The 26839-nt window shown below is 41.5% G+C and overlaps 1 protein-coding gene across 2 annotated transcripts; it reads right to left on the reverse strand.

Moving 5' to 3' along the window:
* Positions 1-2367: 2367 nt before the first annotated feature.
* Positions 2368-26835, reverse strand: prkacba (protein kinase, cAMP-dependent, catalytic, beta a). Of its 2 annotated transcripts, none has more exons than XM_071344484.1 (10): positions 26491-26835; positions 11676-11737; positions 8244-8372; positions 6819-6917; positions 4889-4971; positions 4597-4723; positions 4297-4392; positions 4024-4146; positions 3556-3720; positions 2368-3215 (listed from the first exon to the last, which is right to left on the reverse strand). In XM_071344484.1, the coding sequence occupies exons 1-10, from the start codon at positions 26534-26536 to the stop codon at positions 3090-3092; spliced, it is 1056 nt and encodes a 351-aa protein (XP_071200585.1). In that variant the 5' UTR covers positions 26537-26835; the 3' UTR covers positions 2368-3089. The 2 variants fall into 2 exon arrangements, with proteins under 2 accessions (XP_071200585.1, XP_071200584.1); XM_071344483.1 differs by lacking the exon at positions 26491-26835 and adding an exon at positions 14021-14286.
* Positions 26836-26839: the final 4 nt, after the last annotated feature.

Here is a 26839-nt window from a genome sequence, read left to right on the forward strand (position 1 = left end):
GAGACACAGAGATGTTGAATGGATGATCTCCGCATGTGTGGTTCCCACCGTGAAGCATGGAGGAGGTGTGATGGTGCTTTGCTGATGACACTGTTTTATTTAGAATTCAAGGCAAACTTAACCAGCATGGCTACCACTGCATTCTGCCGCGAAACGCCATCCCATCTGATTTGCGCTTAGTGGGACTATCATTTGTTTTCAACAGGACAATGACCCAACACCTCCAGGCTGTGTAAGGGCTATTTGACCAAGAAGGAGAGTGATGGAGTGCAGCATCAGATGACCTGGCCTCCACAATCACCTGACCTCAACACAATTGAGATGGTTTGGGATCAGTTGGACTGCAGAGTGAAGGAAAAGCAGCCCAGCATATATGGGAACTCCTTCAAGACTGTTGGAACAGCATTCCTCATGAAGCTGGTTGAGAGAATGCCAAGTGTGCAAAGCTGTCATCAAGGCAAAGGGTGGCTACTTTGAAGAACCTCAAATATAAAATATATTTGTTTAACACTTTTTTTTGGCTACTATTGTACATGATTCCATAGTTTTGATGTCTTCACTGTTATTCTACAATGTAGAAAATAGTAATTATAAAGAAAAACCCTTGAATGAGTAGGTGTCTACAAACTTTTGACTGGTACTGTATATGTGTATAAAACCTGGCTACGGACCCCCTGCAGTACCCCACTTTGAGAACCCGTGGTATACAGTAATTCTATACTGAACAAAAAGATAAACGCAACATGTAAAGTGTTTGTCACATGTTTAATGTGCTGAAATAAGTCCCCAGAAGTTTTCCATACCCACAAAAAGTTTATTTCAAATTGTGTGCAGAAATTTGTTTACATCCCTTTTAGTGAGCATTTCTCCTTTGCCAAGATATTCCATCCACCTGGCAGGTGTGGCATATCAAGAAACTGATTAAACAGCATGATCGTTACACAAGTGCACCTTGTGCTGGGGACAATAAAAGGCCACTCTTGTCACACAACACAATGCCACTGATGTCTCAAGTTGAGGGAGCGTGCAATTGGCATACTGACTGCAGGAATGTCCATCAGAGTTGTTGCCAGAGAATTTAATATTCATTTCCCTACCATAAGCTGTCGTTTTATAGAACTTGGCAGTGCGTCCAACCGGCCTCACATCCGCATACCACGTGTAACCACGCCAGCCCAGGACCTCCACATCTGGCTTCTACACATGCGGGATCGTCCGGGACCAGCCACCCAGACAGCTAATGAAACTGGGTTTGCACACCCAAATAATTTCTGCACAAACTGTCAGAAACCGTTTTAGAGAAGCTCATCTGCATGCTCGTCGTCCTCACCAGGGTCTTGACCTGACTGCAGTAACCGACTTCAGTGGTCAAATGCTCACCTTAGATGGCCACTGGCACGCTGTAGAAGTGTGCTCTTCACAGCTAAATCCAGGTTTCAACTATATGTATGGGAAGGCATAAGCTACAAACAACGAACACAATTACATTTTATCGATGGCAATTTGAATGCAGAGATATCATGACAAGAGCCATTATTGTGCCATTCATCTGCCGCCATCACCTCATGTGACCCCATGTCACAAGGATCTGTACACAATTCCCGGAAGCTTGAAATGTCCCAGTTCTTCCATGGCCTGCATACTCACCAGACATGTCACTCATTGAGCATGTCTGGGATGCACTGGATCGATGTGTACGAGAGCGTGTTCCAGTTCCTGCCAATATGGTCCCGTGTGGCTCAGTTGGTAGAGCATGGCGCTTGCAACGCCAGGGTTGTGGGTTCATTCCCCACGGGGGGACCAGGATGAATATGTATGAACTTTCCAATTTGTAAGTCGCTCTGGATAAGAGCGTCTGCTAAATGACTTAAATGTAAATATCCATCAACTTTGCACAGCCATTGAAGAGGAGTGGGACAAATTCCACAGGCCACAACCAACAGCCTGCTCAACTCTATGCGAAGTCAAATGGTGGTCACACCAGATTGGTTTTCTGATCCACACCACTACTTTTTTTAAGGTATCTGTGACCAACAGATGCAAACCTGTATTCCCAGTTATGTGCAATCAATAGATTAGTGCCTAATGAATTTATTTCAATTGACTGATTTCCTTATATGAACTGTAACTTAGTAAAATCTTTGAAATTGTTGCATGTTTCGTTTATATTTTTGTTCAGTGTAGTTAAAGCCCATACATTTCCTACCCCTCTTGGCGTTGTTGTTCCTTAAAATATATAATCTCACGTCATCTTAATTTGAATACAATACCTACTCGGAGGTTACATTTTTTTAAATAAAATGCCCCATGACCTAACAAGTAAAACATTGCTACAAATGATAAATTAAACATATCACAGGTGTTTGCTTTGTAATTAGGTTTGCTACTACTGTACCCCTCATCAAGGACTGCATGCCCATGTGACTGTGGTATTGTTATGAGTATTTTCCTTTCTGACATCCATTTCTTTGTAAAAAGATACTGTATATTTATATTATGCAGAAAGACACAGTCTACTTCTTAAGGACAGCAAAATGTTTAGGATTATAGACTGGGCCAAGAACGTTTAATTAAACCTAAAACAAACACTGACGTGTAGGCCTAACACACAAGAACTGGCAAGAGTCACTAGCAAGAACTAGAACTAGGAGCAACTTAAAAATCACTAAAATGTGTAATACCACCTACTATAGTCAGTAACTCTTTGTGCCACTGTAAAATGGCCATTTCATTGGTTTGTGTCTTGCTTTGCAAATAATCACTTGGTTTAAAATGGAGGGAAGGGGGGGGGTTCTTTAAAGCAACAAATGTTTTAAAAACAAAACAGGAAACAAAAGACAAAAGACAAAAACGTGGCCTACCTAGTATTTTTGTGTCGCAGCACGAGGGGTGTCTGCATAATGTGCCTGTGTATACGTTTAGTGCTAACTGCACGCGAGGAGGATCATGGCAAGAAGGACCTCATTCAACCTTGTGGAATGAAGGAACTAGGCAATTGTTTTGAACGCGTCATGTCTCAGCTCCAACCCTCAACAGACTGCAAAAATCCCAATACATGTGAGACCTGATGGAACACCTGCCTCCCCTTGCTAGAATTCGGAAAACTCCTTCGCACACTTTTCTGTGTCGGACACACGGACATCCTCCTCTTCGTAGTCGTCAAAGTTGCTTGTGTCTCCTGGTCCTCTGCACTTTGGTATGAAGGGAGCTTCCACCTGAAAGGCAACAGGACAAGTGTGGGAGTGGCTCTAAAGACAACAATACAATCACAACAGCTACACATTGTTTATGTGGCAAAGGCAATCAATCTATTTTGGTGATGAGGGTTAGGGTGGAAAGCACTGAATTCCCAACATCCTTGCCTACAAGCCTTGCAAAGCCTTTATAGTGCAAATGTGTTATATCTGGCAGTGTTTTTATGACGGTAAAGTTCATACTTAATTACACCTGGAACGTCTATCTTTCTGGGGATACATAATGTGTTACCTGTTTTTTTAACTGTTCCAAACTAACCGTGGTTATTTCACACTTAAACAACTAACGATCGGGACATACCTTCCTCTCGTAGATTGCGATCCAGTCCGTTGTGGCGAACCACTTGTGGTTCTTGATGTCATTCACCCCATTCTTCAGGTTGCCGTAGCGCTTCGTCAGGTCCACCTGGAGCAGGTTCCTCAGCAGGTCTTTCAAGTCTGAGCTGAAGTGGGAGGGGAATCGTACCTGGAACACAGGAGAGGAGCTGGGCTTTAACTGTGGAGCTTATAAAATATGGATAAAAGTCACTGGGACGATAGAAACACGCACAGCAATGTTGGCAAATAACCAGAACATCAAGGGACACCATATAGGCTAATAGCTCTGTCGTTTTTGACAGTAGGGGCCGCAGCAAAATATATAGGCACCCCTGTGAAGAATGTTTTGTAGGACACTAATACGTATGCATTAGTTTTGCATAACGTTCAAGAACGCATGGTGTCCGGTAACATGTCAGTCCAGACTCACATAACATCAATTCCTGCATACCTTGCCAGACACAATCTTCTCGTAGATCTGGATTGGCTGATCAGCGAAGAACGGAGGGTACCCGGCGGCCATCTCGTAGATCAGGACTCCCAGTGCCCACCAGTCTACAGCTTTGTTGTAGCCCTAGCAGAGTACAGCAGAGAAAACAAACTTCAGCGACTTTCTTTGCACATACTGTGCAAACAACACTGGCAACTAAGTCAAATCTACAGGTAGGTTGCAAACAGTCACACACACTATGTACAGCACGCTATATTGGACACGATGGCCCACCTTGCTGAGGATGATCTCTGGAGCAAGGTACTCAGGAGTTCCACACAATGTCCAGGTCCTGCCTTTTACTCTTTTGGCAAAGCCAAAGTCTGTGACCTGAAACGGACCAACAAGTGCGTTAGAACCATGTAATAATAGCAGTCCACATTTGCATAGGGCAAATTTGCATGCACTGTCAACGGTAATGTGACATCTAACCTCTCATTATTTGCTATTCAATCTCAAGACAGAAGTCTTCGATGAGAGTTCATAGACAACAAATGTGGATACGCTTTGGTTTGGATATCGCTGCATCCGTACCTGGATGTACCCTTGGTGATCAATGAGAAGGTTTTCAGGCTTCAGGTCTCTGTAGATAAGGTCTAGCGAGTGGAGGTACTCGAAAGTGAGTACTATCTGAGCTGCATAAAATCGTGCGTGATGTTCACTGAAGACAGAAGAAAAGTTTAAGTTGACTTTTGGTTGGAAAAAAATTCAACCAAAAGACAACACAGCACCATACCTTATAATTCATAGATTGTGCCCATTATTTCCTATCTCAAGTATACAGACATACCAGGCTATGAACATGGTGTCAAAACTTTTGATTCACCTGAACCTCCCGATGCGTCTCAGATGCGAGAACATTTCTCCTCCTGGAACGTACTCCATCACCATGTAGAGGTTGGAGTTATCCTATGGTTCAAATAAAGTTGGAACACACACACTTACCTTGGGTTGAAATTGAAACGATATTATTGGTCAAAATGTACAAGGACTATTCCAACATATTTGCAAGTAGAGCGATAAATTACAATAAATATTGGAATTAAATGAGGTCTTTCTATAAATAATTAACACAGCCGTTCAAAGGAGAGATGTTACTGCAGCACTAATTTCGCAGCACTGACAGACAAGCGACCTCTGTGGCTGGGTGGGATGGGAGGAATGCTTTCTTTTGGGAGGTGGGTCAGGGTTATCTTCGTATGCATCTATTTGATTGTTTTTGGACCTGTAAACCCCCCTCTGAAGAAAATACCAAAATAAAGTTGGTCACCAACTTTTTTACGATAAATTATTTTGGGGGGAGTTGCTAGAGCTGAGCGTGATGGACAAAAAGTAATATTGTGATAAATGTAACTATTTTGCTGGATAACAATAAATACAACAATATTTGTATTGATTTCAATAGACAGTTACTTTACATTCGCATCAGGGCTATAGACAATTTTCCAGTGCCAAGTAAGACAGGTGAGATGGTAGCCTATGATTAAAAAAGTAAGCCATTTTATCTAACATTTCCAGGGAAAGCATGATTGTGCAACTGGTTAAAATAGAATCCATTATTATCAGATTTATTTTTGGCTCTTTGTGAATATTGGCCTATAGGCTATATTATTCACCACCTGAGGAAGTGGGAACTCAAAACACTTATCTAGACAGCTAACTCTAAACATGATATTGTTGCTATATAGCCATGTAGGCTAATTGATTAATCTATCCTACAAAAAAATTCCAGCGCTAGGCTACTTGATGTAGGCCTATTCACTGCAAATGGCGCGCTCCGCGGGCACATCAAAACCAAACCATACTACAACTTACTCCAGTTGTAAAGTGGTGCCATGATTTCAATATTAAGAGGTGAGAAATAAAATATACTCACAGAAAGCTGTGACTCTCTAACAGTAGTTGCTCTGAAAATTGCATTTTGAACAACGGTCATATGCTTGTGTTTCTCAGAATGTATCTCTCCCTCCTCCAGGCGCACATTGGAGAGCGAGAGAGGCTCGCTAACACAGCAGCCGACAGGAAAACAGGGACAAGCAGATACTTTTATAGCAGGAATCAACATACTCTCCCGGGTTCGATCCCAGGCTGTGTGTCACAGCTGGCCGTGACCGGGAGAACCATGAGGCGGCGCACAATCGGCCCAGCGTCGTCCGGGTTAGGGGAGGGTTTGGCCGGCCAGGATTTCCATGTCACATCGTGCTCTAGCGACTCCATGTGGCAGCCCGGGCGTCTGCAAGCTGTCTTGGTCGCCAGTTGTACAGTGTTTCCTCCGACACATTGGTGCGGCTGGCATCCGGGTTAAGCGAGCAGTGTGTTAAGAAGCAGTGCGGCTTGGCAGGGTCGTGTTTCGGAGGAAGAATGGCTCTCGACCTTCGCCTCTCCCATACAGGAGTTGCAGCGATGGGACAAGACTAACTACGAATTGGATGTCACGAAATTTGGGAGAAAAAGAGGTAAAAAGTACCCAAAATAATACAGGAACCAACATAATGCAAAGGCTATTACTGTTGACCAATTAACGGTTTTAGAACAATCTACAGCACGTGTCCAAATCATTCCACGGAGGGCCGGGTATCTGCAGGTTTTCTTTGAGACCCCTGATTTACAGTAACATTGTGTAGCAAAATCACAGACATACCAAGGAAGGCCATTTTTGGTTTATCATCCAAGCTCTATTAGCAGGATAACACTGCTTATCTTTTTCACCAATTGTATGGTGCACATTTTAGGACATCCTACTGCTGCTGACATACCTTGAAGGAATAATCTAGTCTCACGAGAAAGGGGAAGGACACCGCCTGCAGTATTCTCTTTTCGTTTAGCGTGTGTTCTATCTGCTTCAGCTTCACCACCTGTGAGGGCAATGAGAGAGGAGGCATAACAATGAGGAGAGGAGCACAATGGTACAGAGAAAGGTCACCAGTCATCTGATAAAACGAATGCATGTGAGTGTACCACTAATGAAGAATATGTGACCACATCCCAAAGAATAATTTATGGTGGTGGCTAACTTTAGAGATCAAGGAATGAGTGCCTGGGCAATAGGCAATGTTTGTAGTACTTTAGTCAATTTTTTTATTTATTTTTTTACATGCGTTGAACGTGCAACTGCACATCTGTAGCATATTTGTTATCAGGATGCTAGTAGTGGGAACTTGTGATGCTTACAAATCTACACGCGAGAATAAAGAGAACAAAGTGTTTGCCTTTCCACTTTAATTAATTTGATACACAGCAAAATAATAATGTAAGATTCGATATCATGGGAACATCCTTACTACATTTGGTGGCAGCCAATGCGATCTAGTCACCACAAGGCAGCACCATTTACGATGATCAGGGCAATTAAATATCCATAGGCCAGTCCAATTGCTAATCTTTAACAGCTTTAGAATACAGCATTGTGTTGTAAAAATACCACAGTGTAGGTTTAAAGCCAAACTGTCAAGAGGTCATTTTCAAAATGTCAAATGGTCATAGGTTCAAAAGGCACGTCAGTCACTGTTTGAAACCTGGATGGGACTGACATTTCATAAAATATCCTTCAAGTTAACAGACCCAAAGCAGTCAGCTGAAAAAAGGGAGAGGCAAAACAGTTACTTTGTAGCTAACAAAATATTGTTGCCTCTGACTGGTTTACATTTTTCATTCGATTTAACTTCTTCCCCCTGCTCTCACTGGGCCTAGCAAACACATTAAAAATGTACAAACACATTAATTTTAGCTGAAACAGTGAAAACTGTTTAGTTCTGACTATCATGTGCATTGATGTAGGATCAAGTTAACCCCAAAAATATACCAGTGCAATAACAAGGTACAGGATCTCTCATACTGTGTCTCATTAAGTTTCACTTGTATTTTGTGGTTAACCAAGCCTTACAGTACCTGAGAAGAAGTATTTCCATTTCCTTTTGAACTAGTGTAAACCCATGCTAGATAAAGCCAGGCTTTCTCTGACACCAGCCAACTTTACTGTGCTAGGTGATTTAACCGGCCTAGGTTTTGTTCAACTTCATTCAAAACAAAACAGGGTCATGTTCATTAGGGACTAAACGGAAGAAAGCAAACTGAAACAGGGAAGGACTACCTGGACTTACCCAATAAGGAACACTCATTTCCTTTTTCCGTTGCCTAACCTAATGAACACAACCCAGTGCATGTTAATGCATGGTACCCACTTTCTGTTTGTCCAGGATCTTCATGGCGAAGAACTGTTCTGTTCCTTTATGCTTCACCAACATAACTCTACCGAACGAGCCCGTGCCCAGAGTCTTCAGCCTGTCAAAGTCATCCAGTCCAGTTGTGCTCTGAGGAGGAAAACACATCCTTAAAATGTGACAGCAAACAGTGAGCCGACATTAAAGCCGAAATTCAATACAGGGCAGCACACGTTAATGAAGGTAATTGTGCAGCGTTTACTGTCTATGCGATCTCTGCGAAGAACGGGTGGTCACCCCATCGTTTACTTTGTGACGTCTCAGTGGCACATTTGAAGATCAGGAAGTGTCGTTTTAGCGTGTTGCCATCTTGCTTCATGAAAGAGTTTTTGGAGCATTGCATGTGCAGTTTGAGCTACTCTAGAAAGTGATGTTCAGGGTTCTTCCAAGGATTTTTTTAACAAGGTGGTGCGGCTGAGTACAAAGGCCAGAGATTTTTGAATTTTTAAACACCTGTAACTGCAATTTTGTATTAGGAATTGTATTTTGTAATTAGCCACTAATTATATCCTTAAAGTTAAGGTTCAGCCATTTTTAATGTTGTATTGTTTTTGTGCATCTCTGAGTGATGTTCTATCGATTCTCTGGGTCATTTCATGTTTATGTGAGTTATTGGTGTTCAAGCAGGCAGAAATACGGCCGGTATTACGTAGCAACGTAAGTAAGTCGCTCTCACAACATTGTAAGTTAAGAATACGACTTTTAGATTGCGAAAACGTCTATCGTACATGTCAGATTTGAATGCTGGCCGATGTCATAACTCGGGAGGATGTCTTCTCTCGAATGAGCCAATGAAGATATTTTTGCGATATTCCTACCTCGAGAAATGTGTCATTTAACGGAGGGTCTAGCACATTTTTCCTATTTGTCTGCCTCTTTAGTCCAGGGTGCATTACATGGTACAGTTGCCAGAGATACAGTTGAAGTGGGAAGTGTATATACACTTAGGTTGGAGTCATTAAAATTTGTTTTTCAACCACTCCACAAATTTATTGTTAACAAACTATAGTTTGGAAAGTCGGTTAGGACATCTACTTTGTGCATGACAAGTAATTTTTCCAACAATTGTTAACAGACAAGATTATTTTACTTATAATTCACTGTATCACATATCCAGTGGGTCAGAGGTTTACATACACTAAGTTGACTGTGACTTTAAACAGCTTGGGAAATTCCAGAAAATTATGTCATGGCTTTAGAAGCTTCTGATAGGCTAATTGACATCATTTGAGTCAATTGGAGGTGTACCTGTGGATGTATTCCAAGGCCTACCATCAAACTCTGTGCCTCTTTGCTTGACATCATGGGAAAATCAAAAGAAATCAGCCAAGAACTCAGAAAAATAATTGTAGACCTCCACAAGTCTGGTTCATCCTTGGGAGCAATTTCCAAACACCTGAAGGTACCATGTTCATCTGTACAAACAATAGTACGCAAGTATAAACACCATGGGACCACGCAGCCGTCATACCGCTCAGGAAGGAGACGCTTTCTGTCTCCTAGAGATGAACGTACTTTGGTGCGAAAAGCGCAAATCAATCCCAGAACAACAGCAAAAGGACCTTGTGAAGATGCTTGAGGAAACAGGTACAAAAGTATCTATATCCACAGTAAAACTAGTCCTGTATCGACATAACCTGAAAGGCCACTCAGCAAGGAAGAAGCCACTGCTCCAAAACCGCCCTAAAAAAAGCCAGACTACAGTTTGCAACTGCACATGGGGACAAAGATTGTACTTTTTGGAGAATGTCCTCTGATCTGATGAAACAAAAATAGAACTGTTTGGCCATAATGACCATCGTTATGTTTGGAGGAAAAAGGGGGAAGCTTGCAAGCCGAAGAACACCATCCCAACCGGGAAGCACGGGGGTTGCAGCATCATGTTGTGGGGGTGCTTTGCTGCAGGAGGGACTGGTGCACTTCACAAAATAGATGGAGTCATGAGGGAGGACCAGCAGACGCCCCACCCAGCAGACTGTCGACCAATCACTTTCACGTTGTCATGCAGTTGCTAAGCTAATCGTCACACAATCCTTTCTCAAAGTCAGTGTTTATGTCGAGAAACCTACCCATTTTCCTCAAAAGCACGTAATGCCACGATTCCAAAGCTATACGATACAACAGATAGCAAGTTGATTATCTCACATTTCAGAAAGTATTGGTAATGTTGTACTTCTTGTTGACGAGATTCGTGCTAATGTTTCACTCCATGGAGTGCGCTCTTTGTCGCAAAATCGCACAGAATGCACCGCACATTGACGTAGCGTGGGCACCGTTTCCCTATCTCCTCAAAAGTATATGCCATTGCGAATGTTAGACTTCACTCTGGCTGGGAACGAAAGATGGCAGAAGCGGATGATGAAGTGGATTCCGAATACAATGGCGGTAGAATCAAGCAGAATTGGAGTATTGTCCAAAAGAATGGAAAACAGAGCAAAGTAGTGTACAGTGATGAGAATGACCCTTTGTATCTAGTAGGAGTACAGTTTGTTAATGAGGAGCAGCTGAGCAGAGTGCCAATCTTAAAGAAAACATTGGAGTTAACCAAAATGGTGGAGAGAGTGCTGGGTAAAATGAAGGCTGTGAGGATCACGGGAGGCGTGCTTATTTAGATTTAGAAACATTCTCAGGGAAGCCCTTTGTGTCCTTACCAGGTCTTAACCTGACCGCAGTTTGGCTGATGTTAACATTGTGAACAGAGTGACCCATGGTGGCGGTGGAGTTACGGTATGGCCAGGCATAAGCTACGGAAAACAAACCCAATTGCATTTTATCGATGGCAATTTGAATGGACAGAGATACCGTGACGAGATCCTGAGACCCATTGTCATGCCATTCATCCGCTGCCATCACCTCATGTTTCAGCATGATAATGCACGACTCCATGTCGCAAGGATCTGTTCACAATTCCTGGAGGCTGAAAATGTCCCAGTTCTTCCATGGCCTGCATTCTCACCAGACATGTTACCCTTTGAGAACTTATGGGATGCTCTGGATTGACGTGTTCCAGTTCCCGCCAATATCCAGCAACTTCACACAGCCATTGAAGCGGAATGGGACAACATTTCACAGGCCACAATCAACAGCCATATGCGAAGGAGATGTGTCACGCTGCATGATGCAAATGAAGGTCACACCTGATATTGACTGGTTTTATGATCCACGCCCCTACTTTTTTTTTTAAAGGCATCTGAACAACAGATGCATATCTGTATTCCCAGTCATGTAAAAATCCATAGATTAGGGCCTAATTTATTTAAATTGACTGATTTCCTTATATGAAGTGTAACTCCATAAAATCTTTGAAGTTGTTGCATGTTGCGTTTTATATTTTTGTTCAGTGTAGTATTTTGTTACTTATGGGAAATACGTATTTTGTTACTGATCTCTTACCTGTGGTGGGCACTCCCATTTTCGTAAAAAATCTTCTTTGGCTTTGGCTAAGAACTCTTTCACTGAAAGGTGAAGAAAGAAGACAATTAGCACAGAATAAACACAGGTTAAACAGGTCTATAGACCTATTGTCTTTCTACTTAGATCAGAGTTGCTGGGTATCTAACAGTCAACATGTTCAGGGGATCAAACTCCATAAACCGATAGTAAGGTCAGGCCAAAGTCAAGTACCAAGTAGAGAGGTACTGTACTTAACATCTTTATTAGTTAGCAATTTACAACGAAGAGATGCAAAGAGCACTCACAGGCTTTATAGATAGCCAATTCAAAGAGAAACAACAGTGCATTCCTTTCAGAGGGTTAACACTATTCAAGGGGGGAAAAATACAATTCAAAAATTCAAAAGTTTAAAAAAGCCACAGCAAACTAACTACAGTGCAGGCATAGAAAGTGCTTTGCGGAAACCACAGCAGACATGAGCAGTCCATAGTCACAGAGGAATGACAAAGTAATTGGCTAAATCCATGAGTTAGTCATGATGTTATTACTATTGAAGAAAAGCCACAAATGCTAACCATTTGCAATATTTTCTACTGTTTTAGCAGCAGCCAGGTTGTAGTCCTAGCCTATTTGTTGGGTGATATCTAGGCTATTGGCTGTCTGCTCTCTCTGTGACTTAGGACAGCTTATGGAAGAGAATGCGCATACCAAAAGTCTCTAGTTCACCAAGGGTTTTTCAGGAACATTCACCCACATGGATGGAAATGACGAAGAGGAGAAAGAGGGAAGAAATGTTTCATGTAAAAACAAGAACATTAGCTAGATACTTAAGTGGGTCAGATGTAACAACAAAATGACATTGGAGAAGACAACATAAGACTGTGCAATTTCAAATAGCCTAACTCCAATGGATTAGCCTGAAACCACTGAAGTTGGGGGGGAATCTCAGTTTAATAAATAAACGTGGATTTAATTCATGAATTGAAAGTCCACAATCTTCACAAAATCTACTCTCAATACATGAATGAAACTTGAGTTCATTCCCTAACTTGACTGGATTTGAGCCCAACTATGTCTACATATGTCTAAATCTCAATGATGTCTCTAAAAGGCTATATGTTAAGACTGAGCTAGCTGTTGAGCTGACAGGGTTTCTGCATGCAGCCTAAGCCATGTCGTTGGTCGTTGGAGAACTTCCTGTCTGTCTGTAGCAGGAGTTGTAGCTCACTGCTGCAACTACAAGATAATAGGGGCGTCTATTTCCATGGGCCTCTCATGTCTGACACGATAGTAGGCCTAACTGGTAAGGGAGACGACGTCTCTCACTAGCTGTTCGAAAGCTCACTGACCCCTCTAACTGACATTGAACGTAACATAGGACTGTTAAGGCCCGATCATTAGAAAGAGGGGATTTTTTTTTTTTTTTTTTTCAGAATAGAATGCAAACCATCCACCCTCCCTGACCAAGAAGTGGCAAAAAGAAAATGACTGGACAGAGAGAACTCCTTCAGACGAGGCAACAGAGACTGCAACAATGTTGCTGCGCATTTACAATATACATTACACGTTGTTGATGACAGTGCAGTTTGTGTACGATGCATCTTTCGAAGTTACAAAGAAGGTTTTAAGAAGAACAAATAGTTGCATAGACCTAGTTACTGGTGTGTTTTTTTCCTGGTGAATTTAACACATTATCTAATAACCTCCTGACTTTGGGCACTGGATTCCAGGGCACGTAGCATTAGGTAGTGTTTTACGGGACTGACTCCGTGTAAGACCTAGCCTAACTCTCCATGCCATTTTAGATCCACGGTGAAGCTCAACCGAACACTTCTATAGTTAGTAACATTGAGGAATCAAGAAAGTTCCATGGTTGTCATACGACAAGAAAAAAAAAGCCAATGAAAACAAGTTTCAAGTAGGTCCCTCCTGGTTTCATACCATTTGCTTCTGTTAAAACTTTAGTGTGTTTTAAGATTCAGCTCTTGGTTTTTCAGACCCTGTGTCCCTTTAGTTTAGCCTAAACCACCAGTCTGGTCTCACCTCTGGTTTAATTATCAGCCCTGACAAGTTTGAAGGAAACACAAGGCTCAGTTAAAGGGTATAGACAGATTTAGAAAAAGCACCAAGAAGTCAAGTGTTTCTGTGTCCATGTAGCCAGAGATACCAGGGGTGTATTCACTAGAAATTTAATATTTACTGGTTAGGGTTTTGTCGACATCAGTAATTTTCAAATAAAAGCAGTTACACAAGTTGCGAGTTTGAGCTCGTCTAATAATTAGACCCACTTAAATCACACCTGCCTATTTCGATAGCTACAGCATGAAGAGCACACAGTAACTTACTCAACTTATCCCAAATGATGGTGAACTCTGAGACATGAGGCCCCTCACTCTCCTGGGCTTTTTGCTCTTGGTTGCCTTTGCGATACCTGTTGAAGAATCGGCTGGCAAGGTCGTCCAGCTTTAGGAAGGAATGATCCTTTCCCTGGGCCATTTAGAATTGAAATGGCGTTTTCCCTTCGCAACTAGATCAAACTTACAGCTAAAAAGGTAACCAAACCGTTTTTCAACTGGAGGCCATACAGAGTGATATACACTTCCTGTTTGTGATGAATTGCAAACTGCGATGCTTGGCTAACCACATACTAAAATGGTATGGGCTTCCTGTTCAAGTGTACTTCAGTTCTTGTAAAAGAAAGCTGCATCAGAACTCTAGACCAATGTCTAAACTATTTTCACTTTCATAATAGACATTAACAGCACTCATGCTTTTTTTTTTAAATAGTAAAAAAAAAAAAAACGTACAAAAACATTGTATCGCAAAACAATGTACTGTGTTCAAGAACGTTCAATATTTTGTAAACAACAGATCTAGGTCTATGATATAGGCTATTCTAACAAAGGTGATATTGCTCTCTAGTGGTAATGCATAAAAGTTCTCCAGAGTTTTATAGTCTGTTGCATGCCCATCACTACAACTTGATAACCTTATTTTTATTAGATTACATTGTAGAATGGACAAATAATAAATCTGGCACCTGTAGAATATGTAGAAAAAATATACAGTACCAGTCAAAAGCTTGGACACACCTACTCATTCCGGGGTTTTTCTTATTTTTTTAAATATTTTCTACATTGTGGAATAATAGTGAAGACATCAAAACTATGAAATAACACACATGGAATCATGTAGTAACCAAAAGTGTTAAATCTAAATATATTTTAAATTTGAGATTCTTCAAAAGTAGCCACCCTTTCCCTTGATGACATCTTTCCACACTCTTGGCACTGTCCCCCAGTCATAACGCTTTGTGTGGAACTTGGTTTTCAAAATCAACTTTCTTTTATTGTCAAGCAGTCAAAGGCAATATCCTAGTCATATAACCAAGCAATGATAGTTTTTTGCATCTTTAGATCTCCCCTCTTTCTAAATTTGTAACAGATATTTCCATCTTCGTCCATGAAACCAATCGCAAGTGCATTTTACATTCGCGCGTACGCCATGTGGGCACATTCATACCTTTTGAACCATTTGGGCTAGAGACACACGGTTTTCAGTAAAGTAATGGTGAAACCATGACAGTGACGAAGCTGTGCCCAGTTTTTATCTATGGCACTCAGGCTGCACTAGGAAGGAACACAGTTTGACTGTGGAAAAAGTTGCCGGCTGAAAATTAGTCTTACAGGCTACTTGACCAGTGACCGGCACTTACAGAACACAGAGCCGTACGTCCCTACGCTTTTGGGCAGATTCAAACCCTACCGTTACGCTTGTTTACACTGAGCTGCACTGGGGTCGGAACGCAATCATGGGTACGTTAAGACACCGTGGACCCGGCGCGATATATGGGTAATGGAGTACAGTGGCATATCAAATCCCTTCATTGAGGTACATTTTCTGACAAATCTTGTGCCAGCTCCATGGTGTCTTAAGGGCCAGGGCCCGATTTGACAAAACATCTCAAGTTAATTTCCCCCTCATCTTTTCCCTTAAAGTTTCCTTAACTTCAAGTCAGTTGCACAAAACATGTTAAGGTTAATTTCCCCCTTAAATTAAATGAAACAATTAAGGGTGCCAATGAGGTCCCTTAAGTGCTTCATTCAGTATGGATATTTTTTTTTTATTTTTTTTATTTCACCTTTATTTAACCAGGTAGGCTAGTTGAGAACAAGTTCTCATTTGCAACTGCGACCTGGCCAAGATAAAGCATAGCAGTGTGAACAGACAACACAGAGTTACACATGGAGTAAACAATAAACAAGTCAATAACATGGTAGAAAAAAAGAGAATCTATATACAATGTGTGCAAAAGGCATGAGGTAGGCAATAAATCGAATAATTACAATTTAGCAGATTAACACTGGAGTGATAAATCATCAGATGATCATGTGCAAGAAGAGATACTGGTGTGCAAAAGAGCAGAAAAGTAAATAAATAAAAGCAGTATGGGGGGTGAGGTAGGTAAATTGGGTGGGTAGTTTACAGATGGACTATGTACAGCTGCAGCGATCGGTTAGCTGCTCGGATAGCAGATTTTTAAAGTTGTTGAGGGAGATAAAAGTCTCCAACTTCAGAGATTTTTGCAATTCGTTCCAGTCGCAGGCAGCAGAGAACTGGAAGGAAAGGCGTCCAAATGAGGTTTTGGCTTTAGGGATGATCAGTGAGATACACCTGCTGGAGCGCGTGTTGCGGGTGGGTGTAGCCATCGTGACCAGTGAACTGAGATAAGGCGGCACTTTACCTAGCATAGCCTTGTAGATGACCTGGAGCCAGTGGGTCTGACGACGAACATGTAGCGAGGGCCAGCCGACTAGGGCATACAGGTCGCAGTGGTGGGTCGTATAAGGTGCTTTAGTAACAAAACGAATGGCACTGTGATAAACTGCATCCAGTTTGCTGAGTAGAGTATTGGAAGCTATTTTGTAGATGACATCGCCGAAGTCGAGGATCGGTAGGATAGTCAGTTTTACCAGGGTAAGTTTGGCGGCGTGAGTGAAGGAGGCTTTGTTCTTCACTCCTTCACTCCTTCCTTGCCTCTGTTGTAAACAGCATTTGTGGAGGTGAATGTTGTTTTCATCTGCTCTGGTTACAAAAGGAAAACATCAACCAACGACCTCTTAACAGAAACACTTCCAATGTTTTATGCAACCGGGTCCAGATCAAAATTTGGTTCAAACTAGGAGAGGGTTGTCCCTTTTTTTTTTTTTGCTTTAAAAAAAAAAATGTTTTATTCGGCATAGACGAAGGTAGTGCATTTTTCCCTGGTTTACATTCACTCTTTTGCAGGTTTACTATATAATTTCTTCCATCCTAGCCAAATTCTCACACCTGATTGTATACACCTTCCCTATATCAAGGTGTTATGGTACTTTCCTTATGCACTAAGCTTTTCCCCACATTAACTTTTTCTATAAATTGGGTGGTTCGAGCCCTGAATGCTGATTGGCTGACAACCGTGGTATATCAGACCGTATACCACCAGTATGACAAAACATTTATTTTTACTGCTCAAATTACGTTGGTAACCAGTTTCATAATAGCAATAAGGAACCTCAGGGGTTTCTGGTATATTGCCAATATACCACAGCTAAAGGCTGTGTCCAGGCACTCCACGTTGCGTCATGCACCAGTCCTTACAGTCTACCAGACTGTCTATTCTGCCCTCTATCCAACATTCATAGTGACAATAGTGGTAGGTGGATTGTTTGTCCAGATCTGCAACAGGCTAAGTAGCAATCATGCCACACAAAAGCTACATCAATTTTTAATATGAATCCACAAGAACAAATAGGAGTAGCTGATCGGCAGTGGAGGCCAGGTGCATCATTGTGCATGAAAGAACAGTGAAGACATGAGACACGCAGCTCAAAAAGCTCCCCTATTGATCTTGTTGAGGGACAACACAATTATCCTACTTAAAACACCACAATGCCAACCATGCACAACTCCGGATTTCTTACATACTCATATTATTTGACTTATTCCGCTTGCTCCAACGCTTAAACGACTTAAGTTAACACGAAACAAACTTCCAAATGGCCTGACTGCCCAAACTTAGATTGCTTGAGAAAATGTTTTTGATAGCATTTATACTTTTTGTACTTAAACATTAAAATGAGCTCCCAATGCAATTCAAATGGCAATAAAAATGCCATAGACTTTGAACATTTGGGCGAGTATCTCCTGCACCATTTGTGACCATCAGGTCTTATGTAGCAACATTTGAAATGGTGTTTTCTACATTGGATAAACTCAGAGGTAGAACATGTTATATCATACACTACAGTTGAGGAACAATGGGGAAGTTATTCTGCTTTGAATAACTGCATACCACTGCTGGCTTGCTTCTGAAGCTAAGCAGGGTTGGTCCTGGTCAGTCCCTGGATGGGAGACCAGATGCTGCTGGAAGTGGTGTTGGAGGGCCAGTAGGAGGCACTCTTTCCTCTGGTCTAAACAAAGATCCCAATGCCCCAGGGCAGTGATTGGGGACACTGCTCTGTGTAGGGTGCCGTCTTTCGGATGGGACGTTAAACGGGTGTCCTGACTCTCTGAGGTCATTAAAGATCCCATGGCACTTATCGTAAGAGTAGGGGTGTTAACCCCGGTGTCCTGGCTAAATTCCCAATCTGGCCCTCAAACAATCATGGTCACCTAATAATCCCCAGTTTACAATTGGCTCATTCATCCCCCTCCTCTCCCCTGTAACTATTCCCCAGGTCGTTGCTGCAAATGAGAACGTGTTCTCAGTCAACTTACCTGGTAAAATAACGGTAAAATAAAAAAAAATAAAAAAAATGTTGATAAACTTGTAACCTCACTTTTGAGAAAACGGCCCTTGAATGTTTTGGTACTTACTGAAGAGCTCATCTTTGTCAACACCTATTCAGCATCGTTCACACCCTCTTAACCCTTAGCTCCACCCATCTCTTTAAGGATTCACATGTGAGGCTATGTACTAAACAACCAAAGATTTCAAGACTAAAGGCTGGTTTACACTACGGGCGTGTTCTTAAATTTAAAATCTGGAGGGCCAGAGTGTGCTCTGGGCGTTCGTAAACTCAAGAGCGTTTTGCTCTCGGAGAGCACACAGGACACTCTGTCCGAGGAGTAGGGTTGATCCGAGCGTTCTGGCCTAACAGCAGCAGTCAAGCACCCAAGCTAACTGGATAATGTTGGCTAGCTTGCGAGCTACTTCCAGACACAAATGAGAGAACAGCTCACTCTGACTATTTTACTCAACCTAGCAGAGGTTGGCTGTTTTTATATTATCCAGAGCGTTGGCCACTGTAACTGTGCTGCTGGCAACAATTGAATTACGCTTTTGTTGCCAATGCTTACTGACCCTGGCCATACTCAACGGGTGTTGAGCGTTCATAAATTTGACTCTTATTCTGCACTCTTGCACACTAGGACGGGAGTGCTCTGAAAGAGTAGATAGATTTAGCTGGTAAATTTGCTCTGGCTATCGACAGTTGCGGCAGTGACAACCATTCTATTGAAATAGTTACTTGCATAGTGGAGTCTTTTGTTTATACATGTAACTAGCTAGCTAAACAATGAACCATAATCCCAACTCATAACGTTACTACCCTGCATGAATCTGCAGGTAGCTAACTGCTAGCTAGCTAACATTAGGCTATAACTAGCAATGCAAATGGCTCTGAGATGCGAATAATATTACTACACAGATCATACACTTAACATTTACAAGCTAACTAACAGTACACTAACTTGAAACGAAAATGACTTTTACAAAATTAAAAACGTGTAATGTCTGAAAATGTAGCTATCTCGACTCGTACCCATTTACATGTTTATTATTAAGACACATGAAAGTTCACATGTTCCAGAAGGCATTTCTGCCAAAAGTTCAAATGGCTCTCCTGTAAAGTAGTGACGTGCGACATACGCCTAGTTTTCTGACACGAGTCACAATAAAGCTATCAACGCTAAACTAATGTTGAGATGTTCAGACTGACCCAACTTAAATTGCATTCACATTTGATACTATTTATACTTAATCATTTCACATTTGCATAAATTAACATGGTTTGAAGTAGAACCACAGTAATACAGTGGTAGCTATTTAAAATAGCCCTGCTCCTTGGTCAGTTACGTTACAAAACCAACTTTAAACCTTTCAGGCTATCCTAACATACAATTCTTAACTTTTTACAACTATTATTATAACACCAACAGTAACTCTTGAACCGTTTCAAGCTAGACACACCAAACCAACTTTCTCGTGTTCAGGCTAACTTCAAATTCGTAACTTCAATTTTTTTTTTTTTTTTACTTCTGATATTGAGATGTGCAGTCTCTTTCAGATCATCATTCTCACAAGTCGTCCTACAATAAACGTGGCCACATAAGCTTTCTTGACTGGGCCTACTGGGAGCTTAACACATGCTCTGCCTCCTCTCCAATCAGTGGCTATTCCTTGCGCACCTAGACCATAATGCTGCAAAATTGCCAAAATGTGTATAATTGAACTTTTTAAATGTACTACCTGTTATATGTGGCATGAACAACAGTCACAATGTTTTATTCAGATTAGGTTACTTCAAAAGTCTACTGTAGGCATGTGCACATTAGTCCAAAATATAAATTCCAGCATCCTCAAAATGGATTGACATTAACCAGGTTTCCATCTAATCTTTTTATGAGAGTAAAGTACATACTGGATTTAAAAAAAGTCCCAACATCATGGGAAAGCATGCCGTTTATTAGGCTACAGATTAAAAAAAATGATGATGAACTTCACAAGGTGGAGAAAGGGCCCGGTGATGAACTTACTCTGGTGACATGATTGATGCTTGGATGCTTGGATGCCAAATCTAAATAATCTTGCACTTTTGTCCATAATAAATCTCATGTAGTAGGCTATACTCACACTGTATCTACGAGCTGTTGGCTAGAATGCATGTGCCAGAGTGGGAATATTTGACATACCTGCTCAACATTTTTAGTGACAAAACCATCAGTAGGCCTAGAGTTGAAAATGCGATAAATGGGTTTCTAACTAAACTCAGCAAAAAAAGAAATGTCCGCTCACTGTCAACTGCATTGATATTTAGCAAACTTAACAAGTGTAAATATTTGTATGAACATAACAAGATTCAACACCTGAAACATAAACTGAACAAGTTCCACAGACATGTGACTAACAGAAATGGAATAATGTGTCCATGAACAAATGGGGGGGGACAAAATCAAAAGTAACAGTCAGTATCTGGTGTGGCCACCAGCTGCATTAAGTACTGCAGTGCATCTCCTCATGGACTGCACCAAATTTGCCAGTTCGTGCTGTAAAATGTTACCCCACTATTCCACCAAGATCCCAGACATTTCTGGGGGAAATGGCCCTAGCCCTCACCCTCTAATACAACAGGTCCCAGACGTGCTCAATGGGATTGAGATCCGGGCTCTCCGCTGGCCATGGCAGAACACTGACATTCCTGTCTTGCAGGAAATCACGCACAGAACGAGCAGTATGGCTGGTGGCATTGTCATGCTGGAGGGTCATGTCAGGATGAGCCTGCAGGAAGGGTACCACATGAGGGAGGAGGATGTCTTCCCTGTAACGCACAGAATTGAGATTGCCTGCAATGACAACAAGATCAGTCCGATGATGCTGTGACACTACGCCCCAGACCATGACGGACCCTCCACCTTCAAAATGATCCCGCTCCAGAGTACAGGCCTCGGTGTAACGCTAATTCCTTCGACAATAAACGCGAATCCGACCATCACCCCTGGTGAGACAAAACGGCAACTCGTCAGTGAAGAGCACTTTTTGCCAGTCCTGTCTGGTCCAGCGACGGTGGGTTTGTGCTAGAGGTCGACGATTAATCGGAATGGCCGATTAATTAGGGCCGATTTCAAGTTTTCATAACAATCGGTAAATCTGCATTTTTGGACACTGATCATGGCCGATTACATTGCACTCCACGAGGAAACTGCGTGGCAAGCTGACTACCTGTTATGCGAGTGCAGCAAGGAGCCAAGGTAAGGTGCTAGCTAGCATTAAACGTATCTTATAAAAAAACTATCAATCTTAACATAATCACTAGTTAACTACACATGGTTGATAATATTACTAGTTTATCTAACTTGTCCTGTGTTGCATATAATTGGCAGTGCCTGTTAATTTATCATTAAAATCACAGCCTACTTCGCCAAACGGGTGATTTAACAAGCGCATTCCCAAAAAAGCACTGTCTTTGCAATAATGTGTACCTAACCATAAACATCAACGCTTTTCTTAAAATCAATACACAAGTATATATTTTTAAACCTGCATATTTAGTTAATATTGCCTGATAACATTACTTTATTTTAACTAGGGAACTCGTGTCACTTCTCTTGCGTTCTGTGCAACAGAGTCCGTGTATATGCAGCAGTTTGGGCTGCCTGGCTCGTTGCAAACTGTGTGAAGACTATTTCTTCCTAACAAAGACAGCCAACTTCGCCAAACGGGGGATGATTTAACAAAAGCGCATTTGCGAAAAAAGCACAATCGTTGCACGAATGTACCTAACCATAAACATCAATGCCTTTCTTAAAATCAAAACACAGAAGTATATTTTTTTTAAACCTGCATATTTAGTTAAAAGAAATTCAGGTTAGCAGGCAATATTAAACTTGGGAAATTGTGTCACTTCTCTTGCGTTCATTGCACGCAGAGTCCGGGTATATGCAGCAGTTTGGGCCACCTGGCTCGTTGCGTACTAATTTGCCAGAATTTTACGGAATTATGACATAACATTGAAGGTTGTGCAATCTAACAGCAATATTTAGATAAAATACGGTACAGCACACAGTAAGCATTCATTCAAACAGCACTTTACTGCGTCTGCCAGCAGCTCTTCGTAATACTTCAAGCCGAGCAACTCCCAAGATTAGGCTGGCAATACTAAAGTACCTATAAGAACATCCAAAAGTCAAAAAAATGGTATAGATAGTAGAGGTCGACCGATTATGATTTTTCAACGCCGATACCGATTGTTGGAGGACCAAAAACAGCCGATACCGATTAATAATTGTATTTATTTATTTGTAATAATGACAATTACAACAATACTTAATGAACACTTATTTTAACTTCATATAATACATCAATAAAATCAATTTAGCCTCAAATAAATAATGAAACATGTTCAATTTGGTTTAAATATTGCAAAAACAAAGAGTTGGAAAATCAAGTAAAAGTGCAATATATTCCAGGTAAGAAGTTTTAGGTTGTAGTTATAATAAGACTATTTCTCTCTATACGATTTGTATTTTATATACCTTTGACTATCGGATGTTCTTATAGGCACTTTAGTATTGCCAGTGTAACAGTATAGCTTCCATCCCTCTCCTCGCTCCTACCTGGGCTCGAACCAGGAACACATCGACAACAGCGTTACCCATGCAGAGCAAGGGGAAGAACTACTCCAAGTCTCAGAGTGAGTGACGTTTGAAACGCTATTAGCGCGCACCCCGCTAACTAGCTAGCCATTTCACATCGGTTACACCAGCCTAATCTCAGGAGTTGATAGGCTTGAAGCACAGCGAAGAGCTTCTGACAAAATGCAGGAAAGTGCTGTTTGAATGAATGCTTACGAGCCTGCTGCTGCCTACCACCGCTCAGTCAGACTGCTTTATCAAATCATAGAATTAATTATAACATAATAACACACAGAAATACGAGCCTTAGGTCATTAATATGGTCGAATCCGGAAACTATCATCTCGAAAACAAGACGTTTATTCTTTCAGTGAAATACGGAACCGTTCCGTATTTTATCTAACGGGTGTTAGATAAACATTTGTGGCCTGCTGGAGGTCATTTTGCAGGGCTCTGGCAGTGCTCCTCCTGCTCAAAGGCGGAGGTAGCGGTCCTGCTGCTGGGTTGTTGCCCTCCTACGGCCTCCTCCACGTCTCCTGATGTACTGGCCTGTCTCCTGGTAGCGCCTCCATGCTCTGGACACTACGCTGACAGACACAGCAAACCTTCTTGCCACAGCTCGCATTGATGTGCCATCCTGGATGAGCTGCACTACCTGAGCCACTTGTGTGGGTTGTAGACTCCGTCTCATGCTACCACTAGAGTGAGAGCACCGCCAGCATTCAAAAGTGACCAAAACATCAGCCAGGAAGCATAGGAACTGAGAAGTGGTCTGTGGTCACCACCTGCAGAATCACTCCTTTATTGGGGGTGTCTTGCTAATTGCCTATAATTTCCACCTTTTGTCTATTCCATTTGCACAACAGCATGTGGAATTTATTGTCAATCAGTGTTGCTTCCTAAGTGTACAGTTTGATTTCACAGAAGTGTGATTGACTTGGAGTTACATTGTGTTGTTTAAGTGTTCCCTTTATTTTTTTGAGCAGTGTATATTGTATAGTGTGTGTGTGGCAGGCTTACAATGACAGCACAAAACTAAAATTGAGGGTGCGCTGACCCTGGTGCTAGAGGGAGTACGCAACTGAAGGTTGAATGTTTGAAGTGGTAAGGGACTATAACAAGTTTGGGAACCACTGGTGTAGACAAAGAAGAGCTCTCCAGTTGGTCTACCACAACATTCAAGGGCTATTTTCTCAAAAGTGGGGTTACAAGTTTATCAACTTTCAAAGCATGCAATGTTTGATAAACCATTTTCTAGCTCCGAGTCTCTACTTTTATAACAATTTAAAGTGTTGCTGCATAAGACCGAATTGAGGCAGTCGGTCACATATGTCAACACGCTGGGAGTCCTCCTATATTTGGGAACTTTACAGTCATACCGATCAAACAACCATGGCAAGGTAGGCTCTCTTATTCTACGCTCTGGCACCTTCAGACAAGAGTGCTCTGAAATCGGAGTACATAGCTTGCCAGAGTGAATTTGCGAACACAAGCGATATGCTAACTGGACAACAGTCGTTCAGTATAGCTAGCGAGCAAAGTTATTCACATTTCTTGCTAGTTAACAAAATGACACGTGCATCTCTAGCTGTGTAGCTACTGAAAAACGATACAAGGGGGAAAAGGTCAGTCAGTCATCCACTCCTGCAATGACATTACGCCCTGCTAGCAGCTAACATAAACTCACCCCATTCCGTACAAATGTGCGTAACCGCGACATTCAAACGAGGCTACAAAGAAAACTAATGGGACTGTAGTGACTGTGTTGACTTCAAAATCGGGGGTGTGAACTAGGTTTCTATTCAAGCGTTGATCGACATGGTAATGGCTCTATAGTATTGGAGAAAAGTTGAATGACCCTCCGTTACATCTTGACGTGTCATGTCGTAACGTACAGCACGCATAAAGCAACTATTTCTGTCTTACAATCTCTCTCCACCAGGTGTAACACTTCTCTCATCGTTTAAAAACAAGAAATGGACAGTGAGGGGGGATACCTAGTCATTTATTTCGTCATCATTGCATGCGATCATCATTCTCAAAGCCGATGTTTACTTCTAAGATCACTTTAGCACCGCCCTAAACCCAATTTTAATTCGACACAAACCTTCAAATAGGTATGTAATGACACATTATATAAACTCTTTATAGTGTTTTATTTACATTTTAGAGGCGATAAGGTGATAAGTTGGACAGATCGAGTGAAAAAAGCTATTTTCCCACACGACATCTGTCCTTCTCACTATAACGCATTAGTTTTGCTTCCCCACCCGCCATTTTTTTAAAGACCCGAAGGAGCTCGTTGCCTTCTTGAATTATGCAGAAATGGGCAGCGTAAAGGTCTCGGAATGAATTCTGTTGGAAAGGGGAGAAATTGTGCTTTACAATGGTATTAAAATTACAGTTGATCTGGAAGTATTACGTTTTTGGGGCGCTAAAATAAGGTCAATTGTACGGACCAAGGCGATGTACGAGTTTACGTTAGCTAGATAGCTAACATTAGGCTCTGTTTTTAGCTTGCTACATAAATATATACTAGCAAATTAGTTATGACTGACTTGGGATCATTGCCCTTGCTAGTTTGATTAATTGACATTCCCTGCCTTAGTTACCTTTGTCCATGTTATTGAGTCATTGAAACTTTAACAGTACATCCCGATGGGAGGCAGCAAACAATGTACCAGGCCAGCTGTGATTTACAACCTGAAAATGTATTGGTGAATATGAATCATGCATTGAACTGCATCCATTTATTCTGTCACTAGACTAATGCCTTAGTGTAGCAGTAACTTACATCATGGAATGTTGAGTTAAATAACCTATTTTTAAAACTTCAAAGTTGGTTCTGTATTATAAACTAGGAATGTTATATTTTTTTTTACTGAAATTATGATTGTCTGTTTCATATCGGCAAAGTAGTTAAAACGCTGCCAGTTCCACTTTGTCAGCGGTTTTCTGAAATAAAACGTTAGCGAACAGTTAGTTACCTAGGTATAGTAACGTTAACTACTTTACTTACGTAGTTGCTAAATTAGGTAGCTGGTTAGCTAACTACAGTAACTGGACAGCCAGTGTCTTTGCAGATTATCAACATTAATAATGTAAATTATTATTTACTGTTTGACACTTTGCAAAAATGTTTAGCTAGCTAACGTTACTCAAACACAAATGAATTAGTATACCCTCCCTCCCCCACCCTGTTGCACCGCTGGTAGTACAACGGCAGCATCATCTACCAAACTGTCAGTGTAGCTAGCTAGTTAGCTCGTTAACGTTAGCGCACTGTTGCTAACGTTTGTTACGTTAGTTAGCTAAGCCAGTTCGTCCCCTAACGTTAGCCTGCAATCCTTTAACAACTTGGCTCTTGAAATAACGAACATGATTAGTTAGCTTTGCAGGCAAGATAGCAATAATCTCTTACCGCTCTCTTGTTCGTTGCCTTTCTTAGCTGTAGCAGCGTTTCCCATCGTACTAAAATGAAGACACGGCGATATATTTGAAACGATGATGGTGTTGATGGGTCCGTAGTTAACAAGCTATTAGTCTTCAGACAGATACTTAATGGTCTGCTTATTAGCCAGCGTTACTGTAGCTGGATGGCTAACTAACATGTATTCCGTTAGTTGCACTACCGAATGGGACTCTGCCAACCCCTTTGACCTTTCTTGCAGTTTACTTTATCGTTTGATGCAAATTAGTGTAACACCTCTATGTCACTGACATAAAGACATAGTCAGGCTTTTCACCTCAGCCTGTCGTTCCACCAGCGC

Source organism: Salvelinus alpinus, chromosome 16 (assembly GCF_045679555.1).
Source record: "Salvelinus alpinus chromosome 16, SLU_Salpinus.1, whole genome shotgun sequence".
NCBI lineage: Eukaryota > Metazoa > Chordata > Actinopteri > Salmoniformes > Salmonidae > Salvelinus > Salvelinus alpinus.